Source organism: Geospiza fortis, unplaced genomic scaffold (assembly GCF_000277835.1).
Source record: "Geospiza fortis unplaced genomic scaffold, GeoFor_1.0 scaffold192, whole genome shotgun sequence".
Classification (NCBI taxonomy): domain Eukaryota; kingdom Metazoa; phylum Chordata; class Aves; order Passeriformes; family Thraupidae; genus Geospiza; species Geospiza fortis.
In genome coordinates, this window is record NW_005054315.1 from 8,989,898 (window position 1) to 9,017,577 (window position 27,680).

Below are 27,680 nucleotides of genomic sequence, written 5' to 3' on the forward strand. Positions count from 1 at the left end.
AAGAACAGTGTTACAAAGGGATGTGGTGGAGCATAAACAGCAGCTGCTCTTATCCCTGATACCTGGAAACTCAAGAATGTAGACATTTTTCCAACCTTTTGCTATCCAGTGAATTTTCAAGTGGGTGGCACTGCATAACCCTGAAAATAGTTTCTATTCTCTGCTGCAATACAAACCCACGCTGTTGAGAAGCCAGGTTTCATCTGCAGGGAAGTTTCTGGTAGCACAGGCTCTGTGTGCAGTAGATTTTGGCACAAAGACTGTGCCGAGTGGAGTCATGAACACACAAGTTCAGAAAATACAAGGGGAACAGAACTACAGCAGGCAATTCTTGAAAAAAGCGTATTTATTTTAAAGTACAACCCAAAGTTGTATCTGTAAGAAATGCACATGGTATCTTGTTTCTTGCACAAGTCTTGGCTGTGTGCATTTCACTTCAACTTAAAAATGCATTCAGGTTTACAAATGTACAAACAGCATAAAGTGTATTACAGTCTCAACAGAATGCTCTTACATTCAGCCACTTTGCTCTTAAGGTTTTGTGTTGGTTTTGTTAGTATTTTTTGTTGATTTTTTTCCTTTTTTACATTCTTACAACCTGTGTTAACAAAGACAGCCTCATTTTAAAAAAATACTCTGCATTTTAGCACAAAGTGCCTTTTGATTTTAAATTAGAACTTGGAGGATAACACTGGAAAAAATTTAAAAACCCAAACTTTTCATGAAAGTATTGCATGCCAGGATCATTTTAGAGTTCAAATTGTTTCCTAAATAAAGATGGCAGATGGTAAAATATGAAACCAGTGAAACTGTTCATATTTACAGGCTATAGCTGTAGTTGGGATTTGTGACCACACCCAGACATTTCCAAGCTTATCTGCAACCTCACACTACCATATTGCAGGACAGACTTTGAAAAGGAGCAAGTGATGAAAGCATGACTGATGGGGAGTGGGGCTGGGGGAAGCAACGGCCTGAAAACAACGTTTCAAAAATTTGCATTCAGAATTGTATCGTGACCTGGATAAGAGTTCTTTCTTTTTGCTTTAGTTTTCATGAGGATAGTGTGAATTTGACCAGGGATCTGAACTTCTTCTTCCAATTGTTGGGCTCCAAATTCTCCAAGGATTCCATGAGATCAATGCCTGACAAGGCGTTTGCTGGAGTGGTGAAGGGAAGGCCACTGTTGAGATTACTTGACCAAATGGAACTGCTGAATGGAGTGGTGGACCACAGGCCACTGGGGTTGCCCAGGATTGACTGCAGTAAAGACAGAGCAAGGGAAGTGGCAGTTTGGTAAGCCTCAGTTTTCACCCTCCAGCCCCCCAAAAGAAAAGTATCTATCAGCAGCATCAAGAAGCTGCTCTGGAACCCCTTCCATCCTCACTACAACACAGAGCTCTGTCTGACCTCCCTTTACTAGAGCTTGCCCAGAGAAGCCACACTGCTGCTGCAGCTGAGAGCTCCAGGAGCTGCACAGGCTGCAGGGCGCAGTCGCGTTGCAGCTTTCGAGCTGTTTTCATTGCAGTGAGACATCCCCATACCAGAGCTAATTTAAGCACTAGGAGTGTTCAACACACAAGGGCCAAAACATTAGGCTTAAACAAACTAGTTAGAATGAGGTAGATAAACATGGTTCAAGATTCAAAAAAAATCAAGTTGTACTGGAAGATAACAGCAAAGTCCTTTTTTCATCTTTTCTGCTGTTTGCAGATTTATCACCCTGTAGTCAGACCTTGTCTGTTTTGGGTGAACCTACTCATGTTCAGTCCCACTGTACCTATTTCATATTCCCAGTATGTACTTTTTCCCCACCCAGAATTTCTCCAGATGGAGGGGATAGGAGAACTGGCCAATTATCACTGAATTCCATAAAGTCTGTCCTGCCTCCAAGACACCTGGAAGTCTCTGACAAATGGTCATGGTGCAGATGCAGAGTTCCAGCACATCACAAATGCATCTGAGATATACAGGACAGGTACAGCAAGCCTAGAGAATATATGCAGGGACACAAGGCCCAGGTTCTCTCAACTGTATTTTACTAAAGCCCAAACAGTAGCAAACAGCAAGCAGAGGAACCTGACCCGTGGTGTGGTGGAAAGTGACACCAGGAAAGAGCCAAAGATGGAGATGAGAAAGGTTAGCATAACTTTCTGCTAATATTAGCACAGAACCTGCTACATGTAGGCTGCTGGCACTACATAACCCAGTGTCAACAGATTTAATGTACATAAGCTGTAAATTCAATTTGCAAATACACTGGAAACTTGATACACCCAAAAGGCAGCAGACTTGTTGAGTAAGTGCTGTTAGGTACAAGCATCCTTATGTTTGGATTTAGTGGCTGGAGATAGGGCACCCCTTCCCAAGATCTCTGCCCTTGGATAACACACACTAAAGGTTAACCAGTATCAGTGTACCCTGCATCTGAAGATTTAAATAAAAAAATCCCTTTAGGAAAGAAAACAAGGTAGAATCTGAAAATTTCTCCCTTTTAGGTTTTTATTCTCTGCTCTGGAATGAAGAAGACAGGCTCAGTCTAATCATACCTGAAGCTGGCTGGATGCTAACACCCCACAAAATTTGCTAGCAAGAGCTGGGCAGGAGTTCTGAGCATTACTTGGGGGCTAACCAGGCCAATGACACCAGAACTCTACGATGTCACTGAGAAACTGAGCCAGACCAGGGTCACAGTGTGTTACTGTCACATAAATAAATGGTTATATTTAAGCTATGCCAGCATTTAGACTACTAAGCCTACAGTGTGAAATACTCGCTCAGCTGCTCAGAACCTACCCTAACACACTAAAGTCCATCCTATTTCCTGCTGCAGGCAAGAGGCAGGAACTATTTGCTCCTACTTGTCCCAAAAGTGTTTGGGAGATCGTGATAGAAAGGCTTACTCATAAATCAGAAGCCACCAGGAAAGGAGCAGCAGAGAAAAGCACCCTGCAATGCCCTTTCAAGGCTGGTGGAAGAAGGTACAAAGTGGCTGGCAGGCAGAACTACACACAGAGAAACAGGAATGGGGAGTAGGAGAATGTGGTTAGAAAGAAACCTGGGGAGGAGTACCAGCAAGGCAGCCAGGCTGGGGGGAGAAACACAGAAGCAGAGTTGTGCATACAAGGAGAAAGCAAGAGGAATAAGGAAGGAGAACAACCAAAATCAACTCTCCAGAAACCTTCCTAGAAAAAGGGTAACACAGGAGCCACTGCCTAAGTGCTGTTTGCAACAATGCTTTGGCTCTTGTCCCAGAACAGAGGAAGGGGCAGGGCCCTGGCCTGGTACCTGCTCTCTTATCAGGCACCTAGAGCAAGGAGGCTCAGTAACAGGAAAAGCCAAGCTTTCCTGTTCTGGCTTGCCATACCCACTTGAAAATACCCCTATCATTTACAATAGCCTTGAGTATTTCAGTCAATTTGCTGCTTGCTTCTTGTTTATTATGTGATCTTCTCCTTGAGTAAACTCCTAAAATATCTCCTCCCAAATCAAAGTACTTAAATGGAGTACCTGACACTTCTATATCATTTGTCTGGCTTCCTTCTTGATGCTTCCTGAAGCACACTTCTAAATATTTTTCAGAAGCAGCTGGGAAATACGAGTTGAGAGCTAGAGAGCTTGTTCTGGTTGTCCTCAAGCCCTCCCTCTATCAAATGCTGAGAAACCTGCCCTCCATGTGACCAAAATCCAAACATCTTTCCTTACATAGTTTCAGTGAGGTTCCAGCTCTGGTTGTAACCACATGACAAGGATGGGATCTGCAAGCCTGTGTCCATAAGAAGCTGTGTGACCTTCTTTGGCTTCCCCTGTCCCTGCCTTCCCCCACTCCATCTGAACTACTCCCAGGTGAAGTAAACACTGCCTCTTACTCACTACAGAAACATTTTCAGAAGTCAACATGAAGAAGGATTTCAGCTGGCAGTGAAGACAGCTGTTGCAGCATAAGTTCTAGTCAGACACAAGGATGACAGTGCAGCACTACAATCTGTAAAGTTGGGATTTTTCTCCTTCTTTTGCTATACTCAAAATCTTCATCAAAATAAGTAGTCAGTTTAAAGACTTCACTTTGTTTTCAGTCCTTTAGTGTTTTTTCCTAAACTGAAAAGAACATATTTAAGGTCTTTTAGATAGTTTTTTGGACCTTTTGTTAATTTACAAACAGGTGTAATACTGCATTCAGAAAGCAGAATCAAAGTGTGGAAGTTATCATGTTGCCTATTTTGCAACTGTCCATCAAACTGAAGTAACATATGCAGTGTCCAGCCATGGCACAGGAGAAAACCTGAAGGATGTGGGAGAATAACACACTTTTGTAAGTGCTGCAAGGTGCTCTTGAGACAGATATTTTTATGGGAAGCAGTGTCCATGGATTCATCATTTGCAAGTGAGGAGACTAATAACTCTTTGTCCAACAGCCATGTCAACTTAAATACACCAAGGTGAATATATGTAAATTCCTTCGTGTTTAATTCTTCAGTTAATTTCTTTTCATCCCAAATTCCTCTGAATTAAATTACATGTCACATACAGAACAGGTTGGTAACAGTAATAAACCATTGTATTTGGATGGACTGAGTACTTACTGCAGTTGTATGAGTTGGGGAACTTGAGCTTGTTGGCCAGGAGGGTACAGAATCTGTAGCTGAAGGATCCCAGATGGATGATGGAACATTATTGAACTCATTCCAGTTTCTCTGAACATCCTGCCCATAAGCAGATCGAGCTAAACCAAGCTTGCTAAAAACCTCTAAAAATAAAATGAAGTAAAAATGAGGACATTACTCTCCCTCTTTTTCCAAGAACAATACTTTTCACCATTATTTCCCATATTTTTCTAGCAGGTCCTGCTGCAGTGATATTAGAAGGTAATACAAATCTCATCTCATGTGACCAGCATCAGACAGGGACACAAAGTTTGTCATGGTTATAGTGGGGAAAGAGCTGAACCCTTGCTGTGAGTAATTCAGTCCAGCCTAAGCTCAGCAGTATTCAGAGTCCTGGTAGTTCTCTGTGACTGCAGCACTCCTTTGCCTTGCAGCTCTCCCTTCCCAGATGGCTCCTGGGAAGAGGCAGCACTGGGAGTGCCCCAGCCCTGACTCCATCTCTGCTACGAGAAGGAAAAGGGAGCACCAGCAGTCATGGCTTGCCTGTTTCTCACACACAGAACTGATCCCAGGCCTTTTACTGGTGCCCTCAGAGCCACGGGTGCCAAGTGTTGCTGATGAAGAAGAAAGAACCCCACAGCAGCAGCAGCTGCCATTGTTTGCATTTCCAGCAGACATCAAACTGTGGCAGTAAATGGCATTTTATCAGTAGACACTGATGCCACATCCAAAGTTTACTTTGCTTATCATCTTTTCAGCCACCTCAAAACACACCACACGTGCCCAAGTACACAGAGCAACCATGCCCTGCAATCTCAATGCCTGGCCACCTCTATTACATTTATGGAAATTTACCCAAATATTTAAATACATTAATTAATTAATTGCTGGGTTTAGTATGCACCACTTCATTGTGCAGCTATACAAATACTGCAGGAAAATACAAGAGGAAAGCAACACAAGGGCTGGCTCACTTAACAGAGCCACGGTTTTAAGCAGGCGTTTATGCTCAGGAAACCACAGGCCTACTGGCACAATTGTGGGACCTACAGTAAAGTTTTGGGGGAGAGATGGAGAGGAAGAAGACTAAGGAAATAACCCCCCAAAACCCAGAAATTTTACTGCAGCAGAGAAACTCCAAACCCAAGTTTCTCAGTCCATCAAACACTCTGTGAGATTTTCACTTTCTCTAGAGTGAAACTCAGAATACAATACCAAATTTTTAACAAATGTTCCTACACAGTCTTCCCTTTCAGAAGGGAGGATGGAAACACTGTATTTAGACCAGTGGAATGAAGACACAAAATCTCTCTACCTGTATTTGAATATGGAAAAATATTTGAACAGGAGAACTCACCTCCAGTTAAGTTAAAAGAGTGTCCAAATGCAGAGAAGGAGTTGAGAGGTGTGAAATCAGGACTGCTGGGATTGCTGATAGGACTCCACAAACCTGAACTACATTTTATGGAGGAACAATACCGAACTTATTAACACAGTACTACTGACAATATGAAATTACTGATCTATATAAAAAAGTATGTGTGTACATATATTTAACTATTATATTTATATATATCTATATAAAAATATATAGTTAAACATACTAAATAAATATTTAATGGTGATTAAGAGTTAGGAAATCAGTTTGGCTTTAACAATTGATTTTGGTGATATACATTTTCATGTGTACACACCCAGCTTGGAGTAACACAATAATAAAGATAGTGCTCTTTAATCTGTAGAATGAGTATCAAAAAAAAGCATGAGAGGAGCTCTTTGGATCAGTTTTTCAGAAAACTCATGGAGTCCAAGGTTTTTTTCTCAAGCAGATAAAATGACTTGGAAGGGATACAAATACACTCATGAACAAGCTTCTTAAAAGTAACAGCTGAGTTAACTGGAAGCAGTGCTAAACGTCCACCAAAACAAACAAAAACTCCAATGCACAAACCTCACTCAGAAAGTAATTCCTTTACATATGGAAACTTAAATTCAAGTCTCTTTCCTACTCCAGAAAGCTTACTGCTTTTTACAACAAATTGCCAAAATGTCGGAAGAGACGTGTGCCTCAGAGAATGTGACTGAGTGCAGCTCTGCCCTGCTCCTCCTGAAAGCACAAAGCCCACTGACAGTTCTGGTCTCTGTGTTAAAATAGGAGCGAAAGGCTTTGCTGTAAAGCAAGGTATCCGCCTGTCACCCTTCAAATGACCTTGGTACACACCCCTCAGCACTGAGAGGGCTAAGCTGATTTCTCATTGTGTGGATGCCCAGGAACAGAATGTTGAGTTACTTAAAATGAGGAGGAAAAGGCTCCCATCAAATCCAGAACATCTTTCTCTCTACTTTTGAGTCACTTGCAACTCCTAAACTTTTCTGCAAGGTGAGAGATGATGTGCCTAGACTTTAAAAATAGTTTTAAAAAAGCCTAACCACAATGAATTCTGTCACTCCCTTCAAAATACCATTAATACTCAATCTTCTTTTCTAGTGGTCCAGGTATTTGCCTAGAGAATATAAAAATTACCTGTCAGAGCCATCACTGTCAACAACTGTGTGGGAAATGCTGATATTGCTGGAAACATCTGTCTTGCTTGGAGAAACCTTTGGTAAACCACTGCCACCTGCGAGAATATGTATGTAAAAAATGAGTAAAACAAACCTCAGCAAAATAACAGATTATTCAGGAAATATTTGGAATTATTAAGAACTTCAAACTGGTTCTAGTACCTGGACTTTTGTCATAACCTGCAGCTACAGCAGCAAAAGTGGGGTTTCCATTCCTGCCTGGAAGAGAAGCTGCCTTTGCCAGCTTATGTTTGGTACCATTAGGCTGCTTGGGTTTTGTTTCACTAAAATGAGAAAGAAACAAAAAAAATAAGAGGGTAAAAAAGAGTAAGGTTTTGGACTTCAGCAGTTTGATTAAAAAAGCAGCAATTTAAGCTAGCATTCAAGAAAATGTTTGTAACAGCTGAAAAGGGTCATGTAATTCAGGGGAATTGTAGTGGAATCATATTGTTAATCCTGAGGTGGTTAGGAGAGCAGCGGCTGCTCCTAGGATGGGTCAGGGGCTAGGGCCTACTATGTGGTAAGAATGTGCTTGGTGTGCCATTGAGAGTTAGATATTTTCTTGTAGGTAGAGGCTCAGCAGGAGCACAACGATATAGGCTTGGATTATCGCTACTGCTACCTCTAGGATGGTTAGTAAGAAGAGAACTACTAGAGTTAGGCACAAAACTGCTGGTATTGTGGAAAATAGGGCTGTTGTGGCTGTAGAGATGAGTTGGATCATAAATTGGAGATAAATTTTTTCCAATTTACAATGTTTCACAGCAAGGCAAGATATGCACAGTGGTGTATCTGCAGAAAAGCAGTTTCCATGGGAAGAGGAAATGGGGAATAGGGAGATGCCCTCTGTGAAGCACAGCTCTGCAAGTGCTCAGTGCCTGGGAAATCAGTAGGAGGCAGGATCTGGACTCACTTGCTGCAGCTGCTGTTGACAATGCTGCTGTAAGTGCCTCCCCGTGGCCCGAAAGCAAAGGGTGTGGCAGGAGGAGGGGGAGATGGAGAGGCGGGCGTTGGAGAGGGCTGCCGCTGCTTCAGGAAGGCGTCTGCATTCAGGGTTTGCAGGGACAGCTTATAGAGGTTGTCTGTGGCTATAAAGAGAAACACAAAACATCTTCCTATAGGATTTACACTACAGCAAAGGCTTGTCAAACTTCTGCTATCCCTTTTGGTCAAATGGAGGAATTACGAGAAATGCTGTTTGCTCCCAGTGATGGAAGCAGCAGCTCCTTCTCTATGTTCAACTATGGTTATTCAGGTCTGCTGTTTATTTTCAGAGAGACTGATCTGCAACACAAACAACCAGGAGGAGGCGAGTTGGTTCCCACACAAGGGATTTGTAACAGTGTCCCAATAACCACTGCATTAAGGTGTTTTTTAGTGTTCCCTCTCAAGGACAAATAATCTAATTAGTTCCAAATTTGGCTGGAGCAGACCTGACCAAGCAAAACCCCATCTACTGTAGAAAATTCATATTTTTGAGCAGTAATTATAATTTTCTCAATTTCTCCAGCAGCTTCTGAATCGTGTTCATCACTGGAGAGCTGCAGAGTGACCTATGTTCTGCCCACGTCATTTTCAAACCTCCCAAATCATAACAGATGCTACCAATATGGGACCTACAGCAGAAAATTGGAGCTCAGCTATGCAGTGAAAAGGAGACAGGAAGATCTATAAACAGATCAAGCCTTTCTACAGAGATTAATTGCAGAACACTCATTCTGCCATTGTCTAGTGATTACTTACAGCTGCCAGCTTTGTGGAGAGGCACAGAGTCCCACTCTGGTGGTGGAGAATCCTTTTCCCCTTCTGAGCTGCTGGTGTTTCCTAGCTCCTGTGCAGAACTACTGGGGAGAAATTTTGCTAATACTGATGGCCTGTTCTCCATTAACTTACTGCTTGGACCTATTAAAATAAAAGAAAAACCAAGTGTGTGAATAATGAACTGGGTAGCTTTCTTCTCACACCAGACTTAGAATTAAGCACTCAAGAGGGGTTACAGACAATGATATAAAACTCTTGAGGTATTTAAAAAAACCAGCCTCACACTACCTCTTGTTTTGGGGAGGTTTCTTGATTTAGAGCTACTTGACAAAAGGTGTGGTGTAGAGATCTTGGATGGAAAGGTTTTGCGCTGCTTGTTTTCCAGTGGGGGAGTATAAGACAATTCCAAGGGACTAAAAGAAAACAGAAATTATTTTATTTCAAAGCTCTGAAGTACTGAAAAGCACTTTTATATACACACACACATATATATATATGACCCACACTGCTCCACATACTATATTAGGCTCACTCATGTTCCAGAAGCAGCTTTCACCCTGGAGCTCCAGGATCACAAAACCCATTTGATTACCCAGAGGCAAGAAGAAACGGCAGCTGCCCTGTTCCTATCCCTATATACTCCTGTCAGATCCCATGCTCCTAATACACTATTGACCTAAATATACAGGACTGTTTTTTAATCAATAATATAAATCTACTTAAATGTACCACCAAATTCAATTGGCTGTATACTGCTCTTTTTCTCCAGGTATTTGATTCTGTCTCTCAAACCTTCTAGGGAGGAACTATTTTCCCTGTTTCTTGCAGAAGAATTCCAAGCCAGCTGTCATTGTGGCCTTTGAAAAATGTCACACGTAATGAACTTGTGAGTTATAAGATAAATCAAAGTACATAATTGTGAGTATAAATAAGGAGGAGACATTGCCAGGCAATGTTTTCAGAAATATTCTGAAGAACAATAATTTCTTCTAACTGTAAACTCAGTCTACTATTAATTACAGTAGGAAAAACACAGTTGATATATCATATCTCCATTTGGTAAAGTTTACTTTTGGGGCACTTGGATATCAATCTGATTTCACAATACTATTTTGGAATAAACTAGCTATAGTAAGCCTAAGATTCTTCATGTTTCCCCCCATCTGTGCTCTGCAATCAACCACATGCCTGTAAGGGACTGGCAATGGCAGCAGCCGCCTTTAATAAAGCATCCAAGACTGACCTTACTCTATGACATGAAAAAGAAAACTGAGGCCACAGTTTCTCAAGGGCAGCTAAAGGTACTCACATTAATGCTGGCTCAGTGTGCTGCCCCTAGAATCATTAACCTCACTTTTTGTATGCAATACCTGTTATAAAAACCTTAACATCACTTTGCCCGATTTTCATCACTGGATTTACTCTCACTTATGAACTGTGTTTCCATTAAGTAATTTATTATTTGCAAGCTTCAGATATTCCCTGACATCAGGAACGAATAGGAGGTTGCTTAAAGATACCTGTTGCTGGCATGTGCCAAACTGGCAGCTACAACAGTCAAATACAGATATTTTTATTAATACATATTGCCTTTAAACATGATACTTTCCCTACTAAACAGCCTTCATTATGCTTACCTGGTTTTCACATCTACAGGGATTTCTTTCTTGATACTTGTAAGCACTTTTTTGGTTTTCTGTTTTACTGGGACTATTTCATTTTCAGGTTTTTCTGCTATAACTTTTCCCTTTTGTTTCTCAGGTTCCTATAAAAGACATAATGACACATTAATAATCATGAAAAGCAAAGTCCCTCTTGCATCAGAACACACATAACAAAGAGGGCAGAGGAAAGAATGCTGTTGGAAAACATGAGCATTTTTGCAGTATTAAAAGTATTTTTTCATGACTTAATGAGTTTGCCTATAAAATATGGTTTCTATTTTATCTATTTAGAGAAGCAGAAATGGAAATAACAAATTAATGAGCTTCAAGGAGATCTGATGTTTGCAAATCCACAGCTCCCCTGGCCACGGCCTCTGTGTCTATTTAATATGATGCTAGCTGTGTACTGAGACCTTTACTGCATCTCCAGCATGCAGTCCAGGCCACCTAAAACACACTCTTCAACAAAGCAAATAATATGAGCAACTTCACCATTCCACTTATTTTGCTTAACCACACTTCTAAGACCGTCTAAATATAAGTATATTCTCAAATAGCCACCCTGAAAATATCAACAGTAACTTTCAAGTGACAACTTACTAAACTGTAACCTTTAAATATATCCCATGGATTTCTTTTTTCCCACAGCTATAATCCCTGTCTTTTACAAAGTTCAAATTTAAGATATCAAAATTTAGGATTGGTTTTCTTCCCTTTGGAATTACCTCTCCTTTGTTTGTCAGAGTTTGCTTTAGGACAAAATATCTATGACAATCCAACCACTACACAAATTGTAGACATTAGTTTATTACCTTGGAGCAGGTGAGCTGAATAAGTTAAGCAAAGGTAGGGGTATTGTATAAGGTAATGAAGTTAACTATGTGCTGACAAGTTACCACCACTGATCTGAGCCTTTATAACTGGCAAAAGGCATGATTTAGCATGCACCTTAATTACTGAATGAAATTAGCATCCACACTTTGGCATTTTATTCTGCAAATAGAAGAGGCCAGGAGATAATCACCACAATGGTGCTGACAGCTGCTCGCTAATTCAAGCCACAGTCACCTGGGCATTTTTAGTCCTGAGACTACAGGACTCAAGCATGTTCACACTCAGAGGTGCAGATTTGACACACTGAAGGCAAGAATTGGGAAAGCTGCTTTTTAATTAATATTCTTCCTTTATTAGGTATGATATGAGGATGGTGTGGGGGAGAGAGACAGCGTTCCTACTCCAATGGGTGACACACGGCCATACAAGGCCCTCCTTTTCTCAGCAGCGTCATACCTCTTTGAGAAGTGGTTCTGTATCTGGGTTGGAGGTTTCTGTTGTGGTTGAAGAACTGTCATCATCTGCCAAGGAATCCTTCAGCTCATCCTCCTGTTGCTTTCCTTTCCCTCTTCTGTCCTTTTCTTCCCGCTTCTTCTGTGGCTTAGCCTTGCGCTGAATTGTTTTCCCTTTTCCTAGAAAGATAAGGATGTTTCAGATGCTCAGCAGCTCAGAGACAGGAGAGTTCCCTTCATCTCAGAGGCTGCCCCACATGAATAAGCCTCTGAAGTTTGTTGCCTGTTATGACACACCAACCACTTTTGCTCCTGTGCACCAAATGTGAGCAGGAGAAGAACCCTAATGATCACCACATTTATGCTCCTGAGCCATGTCCCCATTGTCTTTCTGTGGATGTGGGCACCTGGTTGCCTATAATTCCTTTCTGCTCTGTTCCTGGCATTCCTTTAAAACACCATAGAATCAAATTTGACAGTTTAACCATGTAACATTAGATTTAAACATAAATTTCTGAGGATGGCAAAAGCTCTTTCATCCAAACAAATGAAGAACAGAATGAATGATCAGCATTCTTGTCAGTTGGAAAAAAAAACCAACAAAACACAAAACAACTTGAAATAAGACTAGTGTGGATGAGAAAAATCACTAACAGTGTTTGTCTAGCAAAGAGGTAAAAAACCCAAAAGACCAAAACCTGAAGATCTCACAGCCAAGTATACTTTCTCTTCCTGACATATTTAATTCCTTCAGAGTAGACTATTCTCAATACAAAGCAACTGTGCATGTGTGTGCAGAGTCTTCATAAGCTTACCATCACCTGCTGCTGTACTCTCACAGGATTTGAGCTTTCACAACAGTCTTCTGTCTTACTAGCTGTAGTATGTGCCTTTACTCATAGGATCCTTCTTGAGATACTGCTCTTCAAAACAAGCACTCTCATTTATGAGCCACACAGTGCCTGCATACAGCCTCCTGGATGGATTTAACTGTTCACTCAGATAAAGACTCAAGTAACCTGTGCTGAATAACTGGATTCTGCCTCTTCTGGAATTTGTACTAGCTTAACCTGGAATTGAGACTGGAAGCACCCTGACAGCTGTTATATTTCATTTGGCAAAATGGCAAAGTTTGTACCAAACCAGAAATTTGCCTTCAGTATTTTGGCAAATACCAGATACAGATCAGTGCCTTCAAACTTTGTTTTTTAAGACATAAGTATCAGTGTTTTCAGTATCTAGGACAACAAAAATATTAGAGATAAAAATATTCTTTTTAGCGTGAATGCAAATAGACATGTAAATACAAGTAGATCTTCCTAGGAACATTTTTTCAAGGTTGGCTTCCAGCATACTGGGGGCATTTTGGCTGGGCCTCAGAAGGCCTCATTCCAAAATTTGCTTGAAATGTAGTCTACATTCAGCATTGCTAAACAGTTTAATGTTCATAATTAGAAAATCTATGTAAAATGTTATCATGACATTAAAATGTAACATAAAGCAGCTGTATCACAAAAATATAACACAGCCTCCACTGCAGTCTGCAAGGATCCAAGTTTTAGGAAGCTGAAACAGAAGACTATATAAGACAGGGTCTTATGACAGACAGGCTTAGTAGTCCAGAAGCTGCTGCTTCTGCAAAAGTTTGTGATTAGCTTTAAATACTTCCCTAAAGACAAATACCCATGTGTGTATGTAGGTGCAGATAGATTATGGAACTTCCCCTATGGTTTTACACTTTTACATTTCATAGAGGACCAATGGAAATGGGCACACTACGAATTCAAACTTGGTCATCTCCACATACTGCATGCAGCTGCATCACAAAAAGCTCTCAACAGCAAGAGCTGCTTCCTTCTTAGGGGGAGCTAGAAATGGAAGATGCATTCCAAAGTGCTTTCAGGCATTCAGTACATGGACTGGATCAGTCCACTGCACACCCATGTATGTTCATATGTAATCCTTGAGAATGTTGCATCCTCACAGACACTTTGCTTTCCAGAGCTCCAACATTGCACTGTTTGCCATTATGGACACCATCCATGAAACCTCCCTAACATCACATCATCTTCTGGAGTCCTATTTAGCCTTTATCGAACAAATATCTGACAAACTGATGGCAGTTCTCTTAATTCTCCCAACCACCTATCACTGAAAACTAAAAACATAACAGCCCAGAAACAGAGTAGTATATTTCAGTGTGACACCAAAACCTCCCACCACTTCAGAGTCTCCACTTTGAAAGTCCAAGCACATCCTAACATCCACTCTGAAATAATTAAGAACTTTCTACTCATTACCACCTAACCGAGTGAAGCCTTTGTCTTTGTTGAGGCACAATCTTACAGATGTTGGTTGCAGTGTTTATATGCCTTCCCATGATTAATTTTCTTAACTTTATCTCTAATAAGCAACACAGTGCCATTTCTGTACAAGTGTTGGTAGCAAAAAATGAAAAATTGTTTAGAAATAAACACATTAACACTAAATGATCATATAACTTTGGGATGCAATTGAAATTGCTAGTGCAAAAATCATAATCAGAAATCCTATTTCAAGAAGTGTTCATAAGAAGGCAATAACAGACATAATTTCAAAAGTCTAAACATATCTAATGTATGAAATTCAAGTCATTATTTTAAGCACTACACAACTGGAAAGATGGATAAATAAGTCCAACTCAACTCTAGCCTCATCCAAAAATGAATGTAATGTATAGACACAGGTGCCTTATATTAATTTGCTGACCACCTGACATTAAGGATTTTCTACAACTGCAAGTCTGGGCATGAAGAATTCCATTCCCAAACAATACCACAGGGGCTATTTACCCATCTCTCCCTCTCTTCCCCTCCTCCCTTTCTCTCCCTGCCTCACTTTTCACAATACACTAGGACAACTTCCTTTTCCCTTCCTCAACCTTGATGGGGAGCCCAAATGATGGAGGTGGGAGGGACCCAAAGGCAAAAGAGTAGCATCAAAAAGCATTTTTCTTTTTCAGAGAATCAGGTATCTAGATATTCACACCTGCTTTCATCACAACATGCCACCGTTTTTGCAGGAAGAATGACAAGCTAGCACTGCACAGTGAACATCACTGCCTTAAGGTAACAGAAGTGTTCAAGACACAGGCACACAGCACAGGCAGGGAACCACAGAGAAGCACTCCCTTCCCACACTATGAAAACATGGCCTTTACAGTTGATTAAATCTTGTCCTGTAGTTTACACAGGGAGTCATCCCACTAAAACAGAATTGTATTACCTTTGTTTTTTGCTAGTGGAGATGGGGGCTGTTCTGTAAACACATCAGGGGAAGGGGATTCTGGGTGGTCAAAGTCTTTTTCCATAGTTTCTATGAGCCCAGTGAGATCTGAATCCTCCGAGCTGTGCCTTCTGCTGCTGGCACACTCGCCCTGAGGCGGGCTGAGGAGTGGGAGCTGTGGCAAAGCACTTTCAGTCTGCTGCTCTTGCTGCTGGGGCCCGGCTGCTGGGGGCTGCTGGAGGGGCTGCTCTGCCAAGGCTGCTGCCTGCTGCTGCATCAGCTGCTGGTTCTGCCTCGTCCCCTTGGCTCTTTTGCCCACGGCATGAGTCTGAGCTGTGGCACCTGAATCCAAGGTAAAGGGGCCCGTTCTGTTTACTGACTGCATGGAAGCTGCTTGTGCTGAAGTCCTGTTAGGTATACTTGAATTGGTTTTGGATTTGATGTTTTCAACATCAGGTGCATTTCTATTGCTGTGAAGGTGTGCTGTTGCATTGCATTGCTTATGGTTCCCTGCACCGGATCGCGAAGACGAACTGCCTGCTCCATAAATTCCTCTGGATGAACTGTGATTAGAATCCGATCCAAGTGTATTCAAGCTGGAAGAGTAACACATGTTTAAACATACTTTGCAGTATTTCCATTCTTCACCAAGAAAAGAGAATCACTATATCCAAAAGAAGCCTTGAACTAGACTATTCTTGGCATACAATCAGCAAAAATGCCTAAAACTGGTTTGGCAAGTCAGTAGGCTTTACCATTTTCCATTCACTCACCTGCTGTACACAGGAACAAAACCACAGTAAAATGAATGTTAGTACATATGATGGAGGGAACACTGAAAGGAGATGATCTTTACTTAAGACACCTAAGGTAGGAACTTCTGGCCTGCAATTTCTTTGCAGTCTATACATTTCATTTTTGAGAATATTAACAGAAAACTTGGCAGGGTTTGGTTTTTTGGTGGATTTCTTTTTTTCCTTCCTTTTTTTTTCCCCCCAAAAGAAGAATATTCCTCACAATCACAAAGTTCATCTTTTCATCCAAGCCATCCTTTTACAAGCAACTGTGGGGATATCTTTATTCATTAACCTGTTCTACAGAGCAATATTACTTTCTAACTGATCTGATAACTAAAGAAGCAAAGAAATAATTGGCAAAATTACTACAAGAAGCCGAAACATTTACTTACTTTCCATCAGATGAAATTCCAACTATTCTCCTGAGATCAAGTGGCCTTCCCATATCAAAGGGAGGATTTGAGGCCTCAAAGGACAAGCGTCTTCTAAATGGCTCCCAAATTCCTTGAGCTTCTAGATAGGCTGTTCCAATTACCAAGAGAAAGAGTACACTGCAGAGAAGAAAAGTAGTCATCTAAGGATTTATTTCTTAATTTTGAGCATTTAAAAACTAATGACCCTAATCACACAGGACAAAAAGTTCGTATCCTGTACTGAAAATACTAAAAATTGCATCCAAACCACAATTTTTTCTGATAGAAACACAACATACACAAGACTGGCATGATAAGAAAATCAGCAGCACTGAGAATGGGAGCTAGATGCAAGCCTGACATGCAGTTGCCAAGTGTATTAATCCAAAAGGAAAAAAAGTTGGACTTCAAAACCTGGAGCCACAAGCATGTAACTATTCAAAGCAACAGTGATTTAGGGAAGGCAAAAATAAACATCACCTTACCAAATTAAAAAACATGGACTGTACAAACTCCTAGTGCTCATTCCTAGAAATTAAGGATAGCTTTGCAGTGACATGGAAGAGTTATTTTAGCAGCAACTAGGAAACACATACACGATGGCATCCTAAAAGTTAAAGGCAGTTTATGCACAGGAATCTTGGAATATTATAAAATATATTAGGACTCTTCTCTAGTTTGCTGCTAAGAAGGATTTTTGTATTTTTAGGAAAAAGATATAGTAAGGGAAGGGATTAGTATTGTCTATTCTCTGTAAAGTCTAATTAACAAATAGAGAACATATAAAATTATCCAAGCAAACTACACTTATGAGCTGACAAACATTACTCTGTCAAAGAATTAAAACCAAACTCAGCCTATACATTTCTAGCACATATATAGAAGAAAACCACATAAGTACTCACTCAGCATTTTTAAGTAATGCAGTGTTAGTGACGACAGAAAATTTCCTAAGTAACAGAAATTTTCCTCTTACTTTGGAAAATGCAGTTTCCTCACTAAACACTGCATTACTTAGGAAAGTGCTGAAGAGTCAAAAAAGAAAATTAAGTAGGCTGTAACTTTATCTTCTCTATTTTTTTTGTCAATCCCTACAATGAAAGACAGCCTAAGTGAACATTTGCAAAATGGAAGAGCTAGTAACTTACTGCAGGGGAAGAAAAAGGAATATGACATGTATGTGATAATGCTTTGGATTTGCAGCACAGAGAAAGACCACTTTTTCTTCACAGGCATCTACAGCACCAATACATTTCACACTTAGATATAAGCTTAACACTAAGAAAACAGCATTTGTTGCTACTGATCAGTAAAAACTCATACTGATAAGTTTCCATGCTAGGGTTTTCTCTGCACAAAAGCAGTGGGGTAAAGTGTTTCACATCCAAGAGCTGAGCAGGGACATAGGGTTTATAACTCTTGATTGCAAATAAAGATAGGTACAGGTTAGACTGTGAAAATGGTGGCATTTTCAACTCATATTTCAACAAGGTATAATTAGCACATGTCTGTTTGCTGAGGAAAAACGTGCATTAATATCCTACTATGTAACCTGTGAGTGTGCAGTGTTGCAAACAATGTCCTTCAGGTTCTCAGAAATCCCATTATTAGTATCACCAGTTGTCTGTCACATTACAAGTGGCAGCAAAGTTAAATTCATCCAAGGCATCTGCTAAGCTTATTACAGTCACTGCCTTATACCTCTCTAAAGCACAATACTCCAGAGAAGGATGCTTACATTTCTACAGTAATTCACTGCTATCAGTGCTTTAATACCTAAATAGGTTTCAAGTTTGGGTTATTTATCAAAACCCTGACAGATTATCAGGACTAAGAGGAGTACATATCTCACCCAAGGAAATAGGTTCAAGCAAGAAGTGTATTATTTTGTCCTTGGTTTGACAGAAAGTCAGTACTCCTTTGCCTTAAACAGTTCACACTCAATTTATAGGAGTGTTTATCAATTTGATCTCCTTTTACCCTATTTTAGTGTACCACAATTACAGCATGTGCTGAATACCCATGTGCTCCTGTGTAACCCATATTGGAGCAGTGGCAGCTCGTGCCCATACAGCAGTAAGAACAAACACACACACAACCTCATTATTCCTGAGATGATTATGTACAGTGCCAGTTCCCAGTTGGGCCTGGGCAGTGCTTCAGCACATGTTGCCAACATGTGATATGGAAGCGATGCATTCAAGATAAATACAAATTCAGAGCCTCCTGCAGTGATGAATTTTAATTCATGTATAACTCTGGAAGCAGTGAAATCTGGTGTAAACCTGGAAACAACATAAAGCACATCAGAACTTTTCATAGGAACAGCACAAAAGTTTGAGACAATTTTTATAACTCATAAATTATAAATTAAAAAACTTGTAATTCAACTCCATTGATTACCACACAGCCTAGAAATACTTGTGTATCTTTCAAATAGCTCAAGATGTGTTTGAATAAGTTCATTAACACCTATGCTTAACACATCTGACTCTAGACTACTCCTGAGGTACCATATGAAGTTATAATACCTGACAATAAGGTTTTACCACACCTGTTAATAAAAGCTATGAATGCAGTAAAAATGTAACAGCAGGTCTAAGTAAGTAATGGAACCAACTACTGTGTGAGCTATACATTTTTTAAACACTTCACCTTTGAGTCAAAACTTGACTTTTCAAAAGCATCACCACTATATCACAGTCTCATCACAAACTAATATTGTACAGATATACTAGTGAAATACTATTGCACTACAGCAATATTTCATACATCCACTTGCAGACCAGAAAAAACTTCTGAACTTTGCAGATACCATTTTATGAACTTTACAACAAAGCACTGTTTAAAGATCAGTGTTTGGTGCAGAGACTTTTTACAATTGAAAAAGATAGAACTACACAATCGTTGTCATTAAGGCAACAGAAGAAATAGTCAAGACTAAAATACTGTGCATTACAATAAAAATCCTTGGACTGAAGGCTCTCTTCTACATACTGCAATGCACCAAATCCATATGTAGGTCTAGGTCCCATGTGCATTCACAAGTTAAATGAGGGAAATTTATATAACCTCAAATAGTAACATTATTCCAACACAGCAAGTTATACTTACTGGACAGTAATAGAAGTAATACTATAGTCAGTCACAAAAACATGGTAAAATGAAAAATCAAATAGTGTTCGCAAGAAGAGAGAAAAATGTCATAGTTGTATAACACTGTACAAAACCCCTATACACTCAAAACTTCAGAAAAAAGCCCTCAGAATTTAACCAAGAGAGTTTTCCTCTGAAACAAAACTAAAATTCCAAATGTAACACTTCCTTTAGACGTAAGAAAAACCACTTACAATATGACAATGTCTTTAGAGGCATTGGCACTTAGTGCAAATTCCTGACAGTTAACTACTTTAAATCCATATCCTTCACATGTGTAGCCACTGATTTCCATAGTTTTCACATTAATCTGCAGCTGCCCTGTATTTTCCACTTTAAACGTTCTTCTGAGTGTGAAATTCGGTTCTTTATATTTCATTTCTAGAAACAAACAGCAGTAGTTAGTGCAGATATCCTTCAGTATATTTATATTTTACAGCAGAAGAGAGTTCTGTCAGTATTACAGCAGAAGGGAGACTAGCAAGGTCCATGGAAATTAACTTGTAGGAACATACCTCTGCAGCCAGATTCCCATCACTGTCAAGGTAGGGCACTTGTACAATTCCAGAGCCCTCTAACTCATCACAGAACAAACACAAACCCCCTAACCTCTGACAGCACTGCTGCCCCACAAAGAAATCACCTAAGCTGCAAAGCTCTTTGATGTACTGCCTAATGTTGTGGTATTCTGTGAACAGTCCCAGCAAGAGAAGAATTAAAATGGGCTTTTTTGTTTCTTTTTGGTGTGTCTTAAAAAAACAATACATGGCTTAATTACTTACATCTTGTTAGCAAAAAAAAATCCCTAACCACAACAGGTAAAAGGCAATGACTAAGCTTTCTTCAAGTTTTCTTATTCATGCCTCACAAAAAGCAGAATAATCTCAGATAATAATTAACATGGCACTTAGAAATATCTGGAAAACTGCAAAGTAGCAAAGCAGATTTTAATATCAGATACAACTACAACTGTTTTACCAGTTTCATAGGTAATATAGGTACTCCTAGCTCTCCTCTCAGAAGCAAGCCTGAGGCTACAGAACAGAAAACCTCTCTCTGATCTCAGAGTAGAATCTGGCTGGGATTTAATTTTCATCAAGGAACATGCCCAACCTTTTTGCCCCAGTGGTTATGTGCTTAAAGATTATGAAGGTATGAAGAAAAGAAGTACACAGGAAGTTACAGCCATGATCCAATTTGTATTAAATTTAGGAACCAGAGATTTTGCTAGTAAATATGCAAAGATCTTTACCTCCTCTGTCTTGACTTTAAGTGGACCAAGAGCTTCTGTTTTATTTCCTAGTTCTCACGTTAAAACAAAAACCATAATATATTTTGTATTCTGCCTAAATAAAGTAGCAATTTTAATGTACTTAAAGGAGTTGAATTTCTGGGTCACTATAAGAGGGGGAAAATATTTCTACACGTCAAGTTTTACACATAAAATACAACTTCTTTTCTGTTCAGCATATTAGCTCAAGAAGTACTCACTTTCTGAACAGTCTTTTAATAATGCTTCTGTGATTTTAAAGCGTAAAGAACTTCCTGGACCAGGAGGTTTGCCTGCAACCTTCAAGCTCTCAGTTGTTCCTTGTCCTTGTACCATTATGGCATCTACTACAGTTAAATTATTTCTGTGGAAAAAAAAAATGGGTGAGGGGAAACCTTCATAAAAGCTTCTCCATAGACTGTGAGTCATATCCCAAATCTGGAAAACAAATATCCTGTTCAAATAGCTGCTCCACAGCTAATTCCCCACATAATGGAAGCAAACAGCAGGGGTCTCAAATGTAGTGTTTGCAAGACAAAACCCTATGAAATTACAACATAACATACAAATACAAACCCCAGTGAAATACTAAAATCTGTATCTCCTACTAAGGCATCACACCTGACACAAAAGTGAACTCAATGCTCTTCACTAGAAAGACTGAACTTGCACTGTAGCTTTATCTTGCAAAGGGCATCTCTAACCAGAGACCCTTCTTTGAAGACAGTGTAGAATGTATTTCAGAAATCAAGTCTCCATGTGTTGGTGGGTGAGAGGCTGGACATGACCCAGAAAGCCAATCATACCCTGGGCCACATCCAGAGCAGCAGGGTGAGGAAGGGGATTCTGCCCTTCTACTCTGCTCTGGTGAGACCCCACCAGGAGTGCTGTGGGGTCCCAGCACAGGAAAGACAAGGACCTGTTGGAACAAGTCCAGACAAGAGGCACCAACATGATCAGAGGGATAGAGCACCTCTGCTATGAGGAGAGGCTGAGAGAATTGGGATTATTCAGCCTGGAGAGGAGAAAGTTTCCTGGTGACCATAGAGGAGCTCCAGTACTTAAAGGGAGCCTGTGAGAAAGATGAGGACAAACTTTTTAATAGGCCCTGTAGTGACAGGAAAAGGAGTGATGGTTTTAAAACTAAAACAGGGTAGATTCAGATTAGATATAGGGGGAAAAATTTTTACAATGAGGGTACTGAAACACTGGAACAGATTGCCCAGAGAGGTTGTAGATGCCCCATCTCTGGAAACATTCAAGATCAGACAGACCTTTGAGAGACCTTTGAGAAACCTGAAGATGTCCCTGGTATTGCAGGGGGGTTGGATTAATGACTTTTAAAGGGCCCTTCCAAACCAAGCCCTTCTGTGATTCTGTGGTAAGTATAACAGTGGCTTATATATTTACATCACTGAATATATATGAATACAGTTAAAATAGTCTAAGACATGTCACAGCTACATTAAACCTCTCTGCAGACACATAGGATTTTACAATTATTCTTGTAAAAGCAATAGTTTCTTGACAGCTGATTGTAAGTATATTATAGATAAACAGAAAAACTCACACTTATTTCAGAAATATCTCTTACCTGATAACAATCAATGATGAAACAGTTTTATTAAGAGCTGGAGTGAACTTTACTTTGACAGACTTTCTCTCACCAGGTTTTAATATTAGACTTAAAATGGAATGACGAGCCAAGCCCTTTGTAAGTCCCACAGTGGTCTGTAGTGGTTGGACCTTAAGAGGGTGGGGCAAACAAAGCAAGGCTTAAAAAATAGGACATTTTTACATGTATTTGATAGAAATGGTATTATTTTAGCTAGAAAATTGGTCTTGTTCTAAAAAAGCATACTACTCAATGACATAGTCTGGTTTTTTTTAACCAGAAACTCTGATAGCATAAGAATTTCCCTACTTATTAGTAAACTGCTTGCGTTACTGGAGAAGCAGAACAACACAACAAAACAGAACTGAGCTAAACTCCACCCATGCAGATTCATAAAGTTCTAGTGGAAGAAAAAGATCAGAAGTTCTTACATATATATTCTGAACACTAAATTAGTATCAAACCATTACGGAATATTTTTTCTCCTCAGAATTTTCCATTGTTAAGCAAACAAAATAGAAGAACTACTCAAGTCAATTTTGCAAAGTTTGCCATTTGTCTTGAGACACTGAATAAGCATCTAAAACAAACTGCAAATGGAGGGGAAAAGTCAGATAAAAAAGGTAGGGCTTAGGATGTGGGTGGCATGCTCTATATGAAAATGTACACACTTAAAAGTAGTTCACAATACTCAAATCACTCAAAAGAATCAACAAAGCAATGGAATAATCAATTCTTTGCTCATTTTAGAACTAGTAACCACTATGCTGAAGAAAATAATCCTGCCAGTAAGAGAATGAGAAAATGCAGTTTCCTGTAACTTCCACAGTTGTATTATAATGTAAGCATATAGAAAAAGTGACACTTTATTAGTTACATTTGAAGAAATATTTATTTTCCCAATTTCCTGATATCCAAAAGATATTACATTTACATTGCATTTTCCACACTAATACCTGAACTTGAAGACATGTATGACTGAACTCTAATTAAAACATTAAAAAACCCGAATTTAAAATTACCAAGAATGTATTGAAATACTTACACAATTTCTGAAGACCTGGAACTCTAGAGTCCTCTGATTGAAATTAGCTGGTTTACTCAAATTAAACCTGAAATGAAATTGCAATTTTTTCTTTCTCACAGATCAGGGAAGGTAATGACATACTTGCATTTATGGATTTTAGCACAAATCAAGTATCTGTGGTAGCCCAATATGCATCTGAAGGCACCACTTGATTTTATTTTTTCTTATTTCCCCCCTGTTGTACATCAAGTTAAGGAAGAAATGTAAACATGTTTTAGCTCAGCAAAAAATACAGATATGTGCTCAATGGCAATAGATTCAGTTCTCAACTGGTCTAATGATTCAAATTCTAGAGGTGGTCAATATGAATTACCAACACAACTGCCATATCAAGCATTCATTCCTTGTAAAGTGCATTTTCTCTGCCCAGTGAGTACACCCCAAGGATCGCACAACAATACTTACCGTTCCAACAGCTTATCAACAAAAGTGGATGGGTTAGAATACAGAGCTACTGGAAGAAACTGAACATACACGGGAGCATCAGCTGGATTTTCTAGAAAAATTTCTTCTTCCTATTCAGAAAGAATTTTTTTAATGAGTTTACATTACCACTAATGCAATTAGAAATATCTGTTTAAATTACACTATCACTAAAATAACTTACTGATGAGCTGTTTGTGTTGGTAAGAGGGAAGTTTAGATGGCGTGGTGAACTAAGGATGGAGGGCCAGGACATTTCTGCTGTAATTTTCAACCGAACATTCTTCTGAAGATCTGTGTCCACTTCAAATACAGCATTCAGTCTGGAGAAACAGTTATAAAACTCACCGTTATGTTTTGCAGAAACAAATTTTGAGACTGTCACTGAGATTCAGATCAGAAAGAAAAATAATCCAAAATCTATTTGATCATTTGCAAAGGTACAAACAGCAGAAAGGAAAAACTCCAATATAGCATCCACAATCCAGAAAACGTATTTTGCCTGCATGGGTACAGTAAATCAGTACATCTACTCTAAATGCAATGGATGTACAGACTGTGTGCCTGCACCTATGTCTAATAAACCTAAAGCAAATCTGAACAAGTCATACTTGGTGCTAGCCACTACTTCCATCAGCGAATGAAGTTTTTTGCTAACAAACAACCTCCACAACAGACTTGGGTCCCTTTCTCCTACAAGCTCTCCAGCATGAACTGAAACTAAACCAAAAGTATGGAGTTCTCCAGTCAGCAAAACAGATAAAATACTAGGCTTCAAACCCAGAGAAATATTTTGGAGAAACTCCAAACGTCCAAGTCACAATACCTCTCTTTTCAGAAGTTCTCTCCTTTCCCTGAATGATCCTTTGGACAGCTGAGTAACTTTAACTCTCTTTAAAAGTATTAAATACTTTAAAATATAATAAATAATATTAAAGCACTGTATATTCATGTTAGAACTACTTCTTACTCAGAACTAATCTTTAGCATTCTCCTTTACTGTTCTCTTATTGTAGGGGATAGAACATTCTTGGAAGTTACTGGTGCAGATTCTGTTTAGATCAGATTTTCTCAGGAATTAATAATATATCACCATTATTAATGGTGATATTATCACACAGAGTGATAAGGGAGGAATGCTTTTGTTATTCTATTTAGTTGTATACAGATATTTTGTTTCTTCACATGCCTTTTTTGAAAGGGTAATCTGGATGCTATCAACACAAAAGACACACACACTCTTGCTGTTTGTGCTAACTCGTGTCCCTTGGACATTAAATCAACTTTATGTATGAGAAGGCAGATATTTAAAAGGTATGTAGCAGTCTACAGAGTTTAACTTTTCTAAATATTAAGTATCAACCATTAATCTTTCTCAAGGTAAAATAGCAAAAAATTTTGTAATTCACTGAAATGCAAAAATCCTGGTATGGCAATGACAGAAAACCTATGAAATCTTAAAAGGAATATTGAGGATACTATTTTAAAACAGCTTAAGCATGGATACTGAACAATCAGTATAATCTGGTTTTGGAAATTTTTGCAGAGTAGAGACTGCTGTGCTGTTACAATCTTGTAAAGAACTCCAGGAACTCAGTGAATAGCAACTTTCAATTTTTTTTTAATTTGGGGAAAATTATTACTGTTTTTTAACTTTCAAAATGCTCTCTTTTAAGGTTTTGCAGAGAAGGCCAAGCAATTCTTTCTTGGCCCCCTCTCAAAGAGCAAAGCAATATTAAGAAGCTTTGTATTCTATAAGAGCACACATATCACATAATTATTACTGACTTATGGCCTGAGCTAAACACTGGAATAAAATGCTTACCTATGGCTTGAGTTCTCTTTTATTTCTGTCCATTCTTTGAATAAATTCTCATGCAAATCCCAGTCAGAATCCCATGCATCTTCTTGCATTGCTATGCTGTGCTGAACTTTAGATTCCGCTGTAGGCAATAATGTGTTTTTATAAATCTTCAAGTAAAATCATAACTTAAGGAGAAAACTTTTTAAAATTATTTTCATTATAAAGTTGAACTTTACTTACATTTAGATAGAAAAGGCAATCCTACATAACAATGATCTCCACACTGTAAACCAGGATCAAAATAAATATTTGCAATCTGCAAAACATGTAAGAGCTGATCAATTAAACAGCACAGTAAATCTAACAACCAAAGAAAAAAGAAGGAAGGTTTCTGTTGAACACAGAAACTTAACATATGCTATATAGAAAAGAGAACCTATAAATGTTTAGAAATAAGACATAAACAAACCTTTGATTTTTTTCCTGGCTCTAAATCTTCTTTATTACTTCTTAGCCTCTTATAATAAAACCTTACATCTTCTGACAGGGACCGTATGTGTTGTATTTTCACTTTCTGAGAAAAGGAGTTCATAATGTTCAGGCTCTGGTGAACTACTTTCCCCTAAGGAAAATAAAAAGAAAAAAAGTCTGCAGGATATGCATTTTTCCCTAGCATATGTATCTATTTATGCAGGCTGGCAAAGACCACAGCACTGCTGAAATGTTAAACTGCAATTTTAACTACACTACCTTAAAGAAATGCCATTTGCAACACTTCAAGATAGTAAGTTTCTGTGAAGTTGTATTTTTTACTCCATCTGCTTCCAAGCACAGTTCACCTTTCTTTGAAAATTAAGAACACCTGAAGTATTTTGGAAGGGCTCAGACAACAGCTCTCTTTAATCTAATCATGATAAAAAACATCAGAAGAGGAAAGGCAAGAGAAAACTTCAGTTTGCTGAGCCTCCTATTACTAAAGGGAAACAGGCTTTTTGTAGAAGATCACTGCTGGCAATTAGAAATAGTAAGTAGTCACTAAGAATTAGAAATAATCTGAAAGGAAGAGTAAAGGAAAGCTACAATTACAAAAACTACAGGTGACAGAGGGCTTTTAAAACCTTCTTCCTGCTCCCAAATGCAATTAAGACACAACACACCAAAGCTACATTTAAGAAGAAAACAGGAAGCTTTTCCCCACACCTTTACAGCCTGCCTGCTTTTCTGAGTCAAACGTTATTTCACCTTTTAAGCACAGAAAATGTAGTTTAATTGTCATGACCTTACAATGCTCAAGTTCTACTCTGCCTCAGTTATAAATCAATGATTCTGTGGTCATGTTTTACATCTTACCTCAACACTTAACCCTGGTATGTATAGAGGAAACAAACAGAAACAAAAGCAGATAGAAGTGCAACTCAAGAGCGGTGGGGAGACTTCAGATTTCTGTTATAAAAAAAACCAGTTCAAGCAAATATAAATACCCAAGGTTATCTTTTAATGAACATGTTTTTCTTGTTTCCCTTAAATCAATACTTCAAAATTGAAAAAAAATTCTAAGCTTAAGTGGAGATATGGGAGAGGTCTTTTGCAGGTTCAAAATTTGCCTGTGGCCTCAGGAAACAGTCACATATTGCAACAGTCTCAACAGTAGTAATTGCAGAGGGAAAGAAGGTACAAGAATAAATCCTTAACAGTACAGTCCTGTTAAACTGAATTAGGAGGTCTATCTGAGCTTCATCTGTGAATTCCTATGAGTAACGAACTGTCATCAATGGGACAAGATACAGGTTTGTTGAAGTGTCTAGAACAAATAAACAGTATTTTACTAAGACCTTTACACAGCATTTAGACATGAAACAACAGACAAGGGAAAAAATTGTTCAGCAGTAATAAGAAAAACAGAACAACGCCATTTAGCATAGAGGTCCTCAAAGATGAGCTTTGATCAGGGGAGAGCTGAGAGTGGCACTG

At 39.0% G+C, this 27,680-nt stretch overlaps 1 protein-coding gene across 1 annotated transcript in view; it reads right to left on the minus strand.

The window, feature by feature from the left end:
• Positions 1-328: 328 nt before the first annotated feature.
• TMEM131 (transmembrane protein 131) overlaps positions 329-27,680 on the minus strand; it is a 74,158-nt gene continuing 46,806 nt past the window's right edge. Inside the window, 23 exon segments of the mRNA XM_005420059.3 lie at positions 329-1,131; positions 1,133-1,260; positions 4,584-4,747; positions 5,962-6,059; positions 7,129-7,225; positions 7,332-7,453; positions 8,083-8,257; positions 8,913-9,071; positions 9,219-9,343; positions 10,568-10,695; positions 11,885-12,060; positions 15,145-15,740; positions 16,334-16,492; positions 18,454-18,639; positions 19,705-19,891; positions 21,002-21,144; positions 22,375-22,526; positions 23,441-23,507; positions 23,888-23,997; positions 24,090-24,228; positions 25,731-25,848; positions 25,950-26,025; positions 26,179-26,331. Coding sequence (XP_005420116.3) covers positions 1,047-1,131; positions 1,133-1,260; positions 4,584-4,747; positions 5,962-6,059; positions 7,129-7,225; positions 7,332-7,453; positions 8,083-8,257; positions 8,913-9,071; positions 9,219-9,343; positions 10,568-10,695; positions 11,885-12,060; positions 15,145-15,740; positions 16,334-16,492; positions 18,454-18,639; positions 19,705-19,891; positions 21,002-21,144; positions 22,375-22,526; positions 23,441-23,507; positions 23,888-23,997; positions 24,090-24,228; positions 25,731-25,848; positions 25,950-26,025; positions 26,179-26,331 — 3,543 coding nt within the window. The 3' untranslated portion in view covers positions 329-1,046.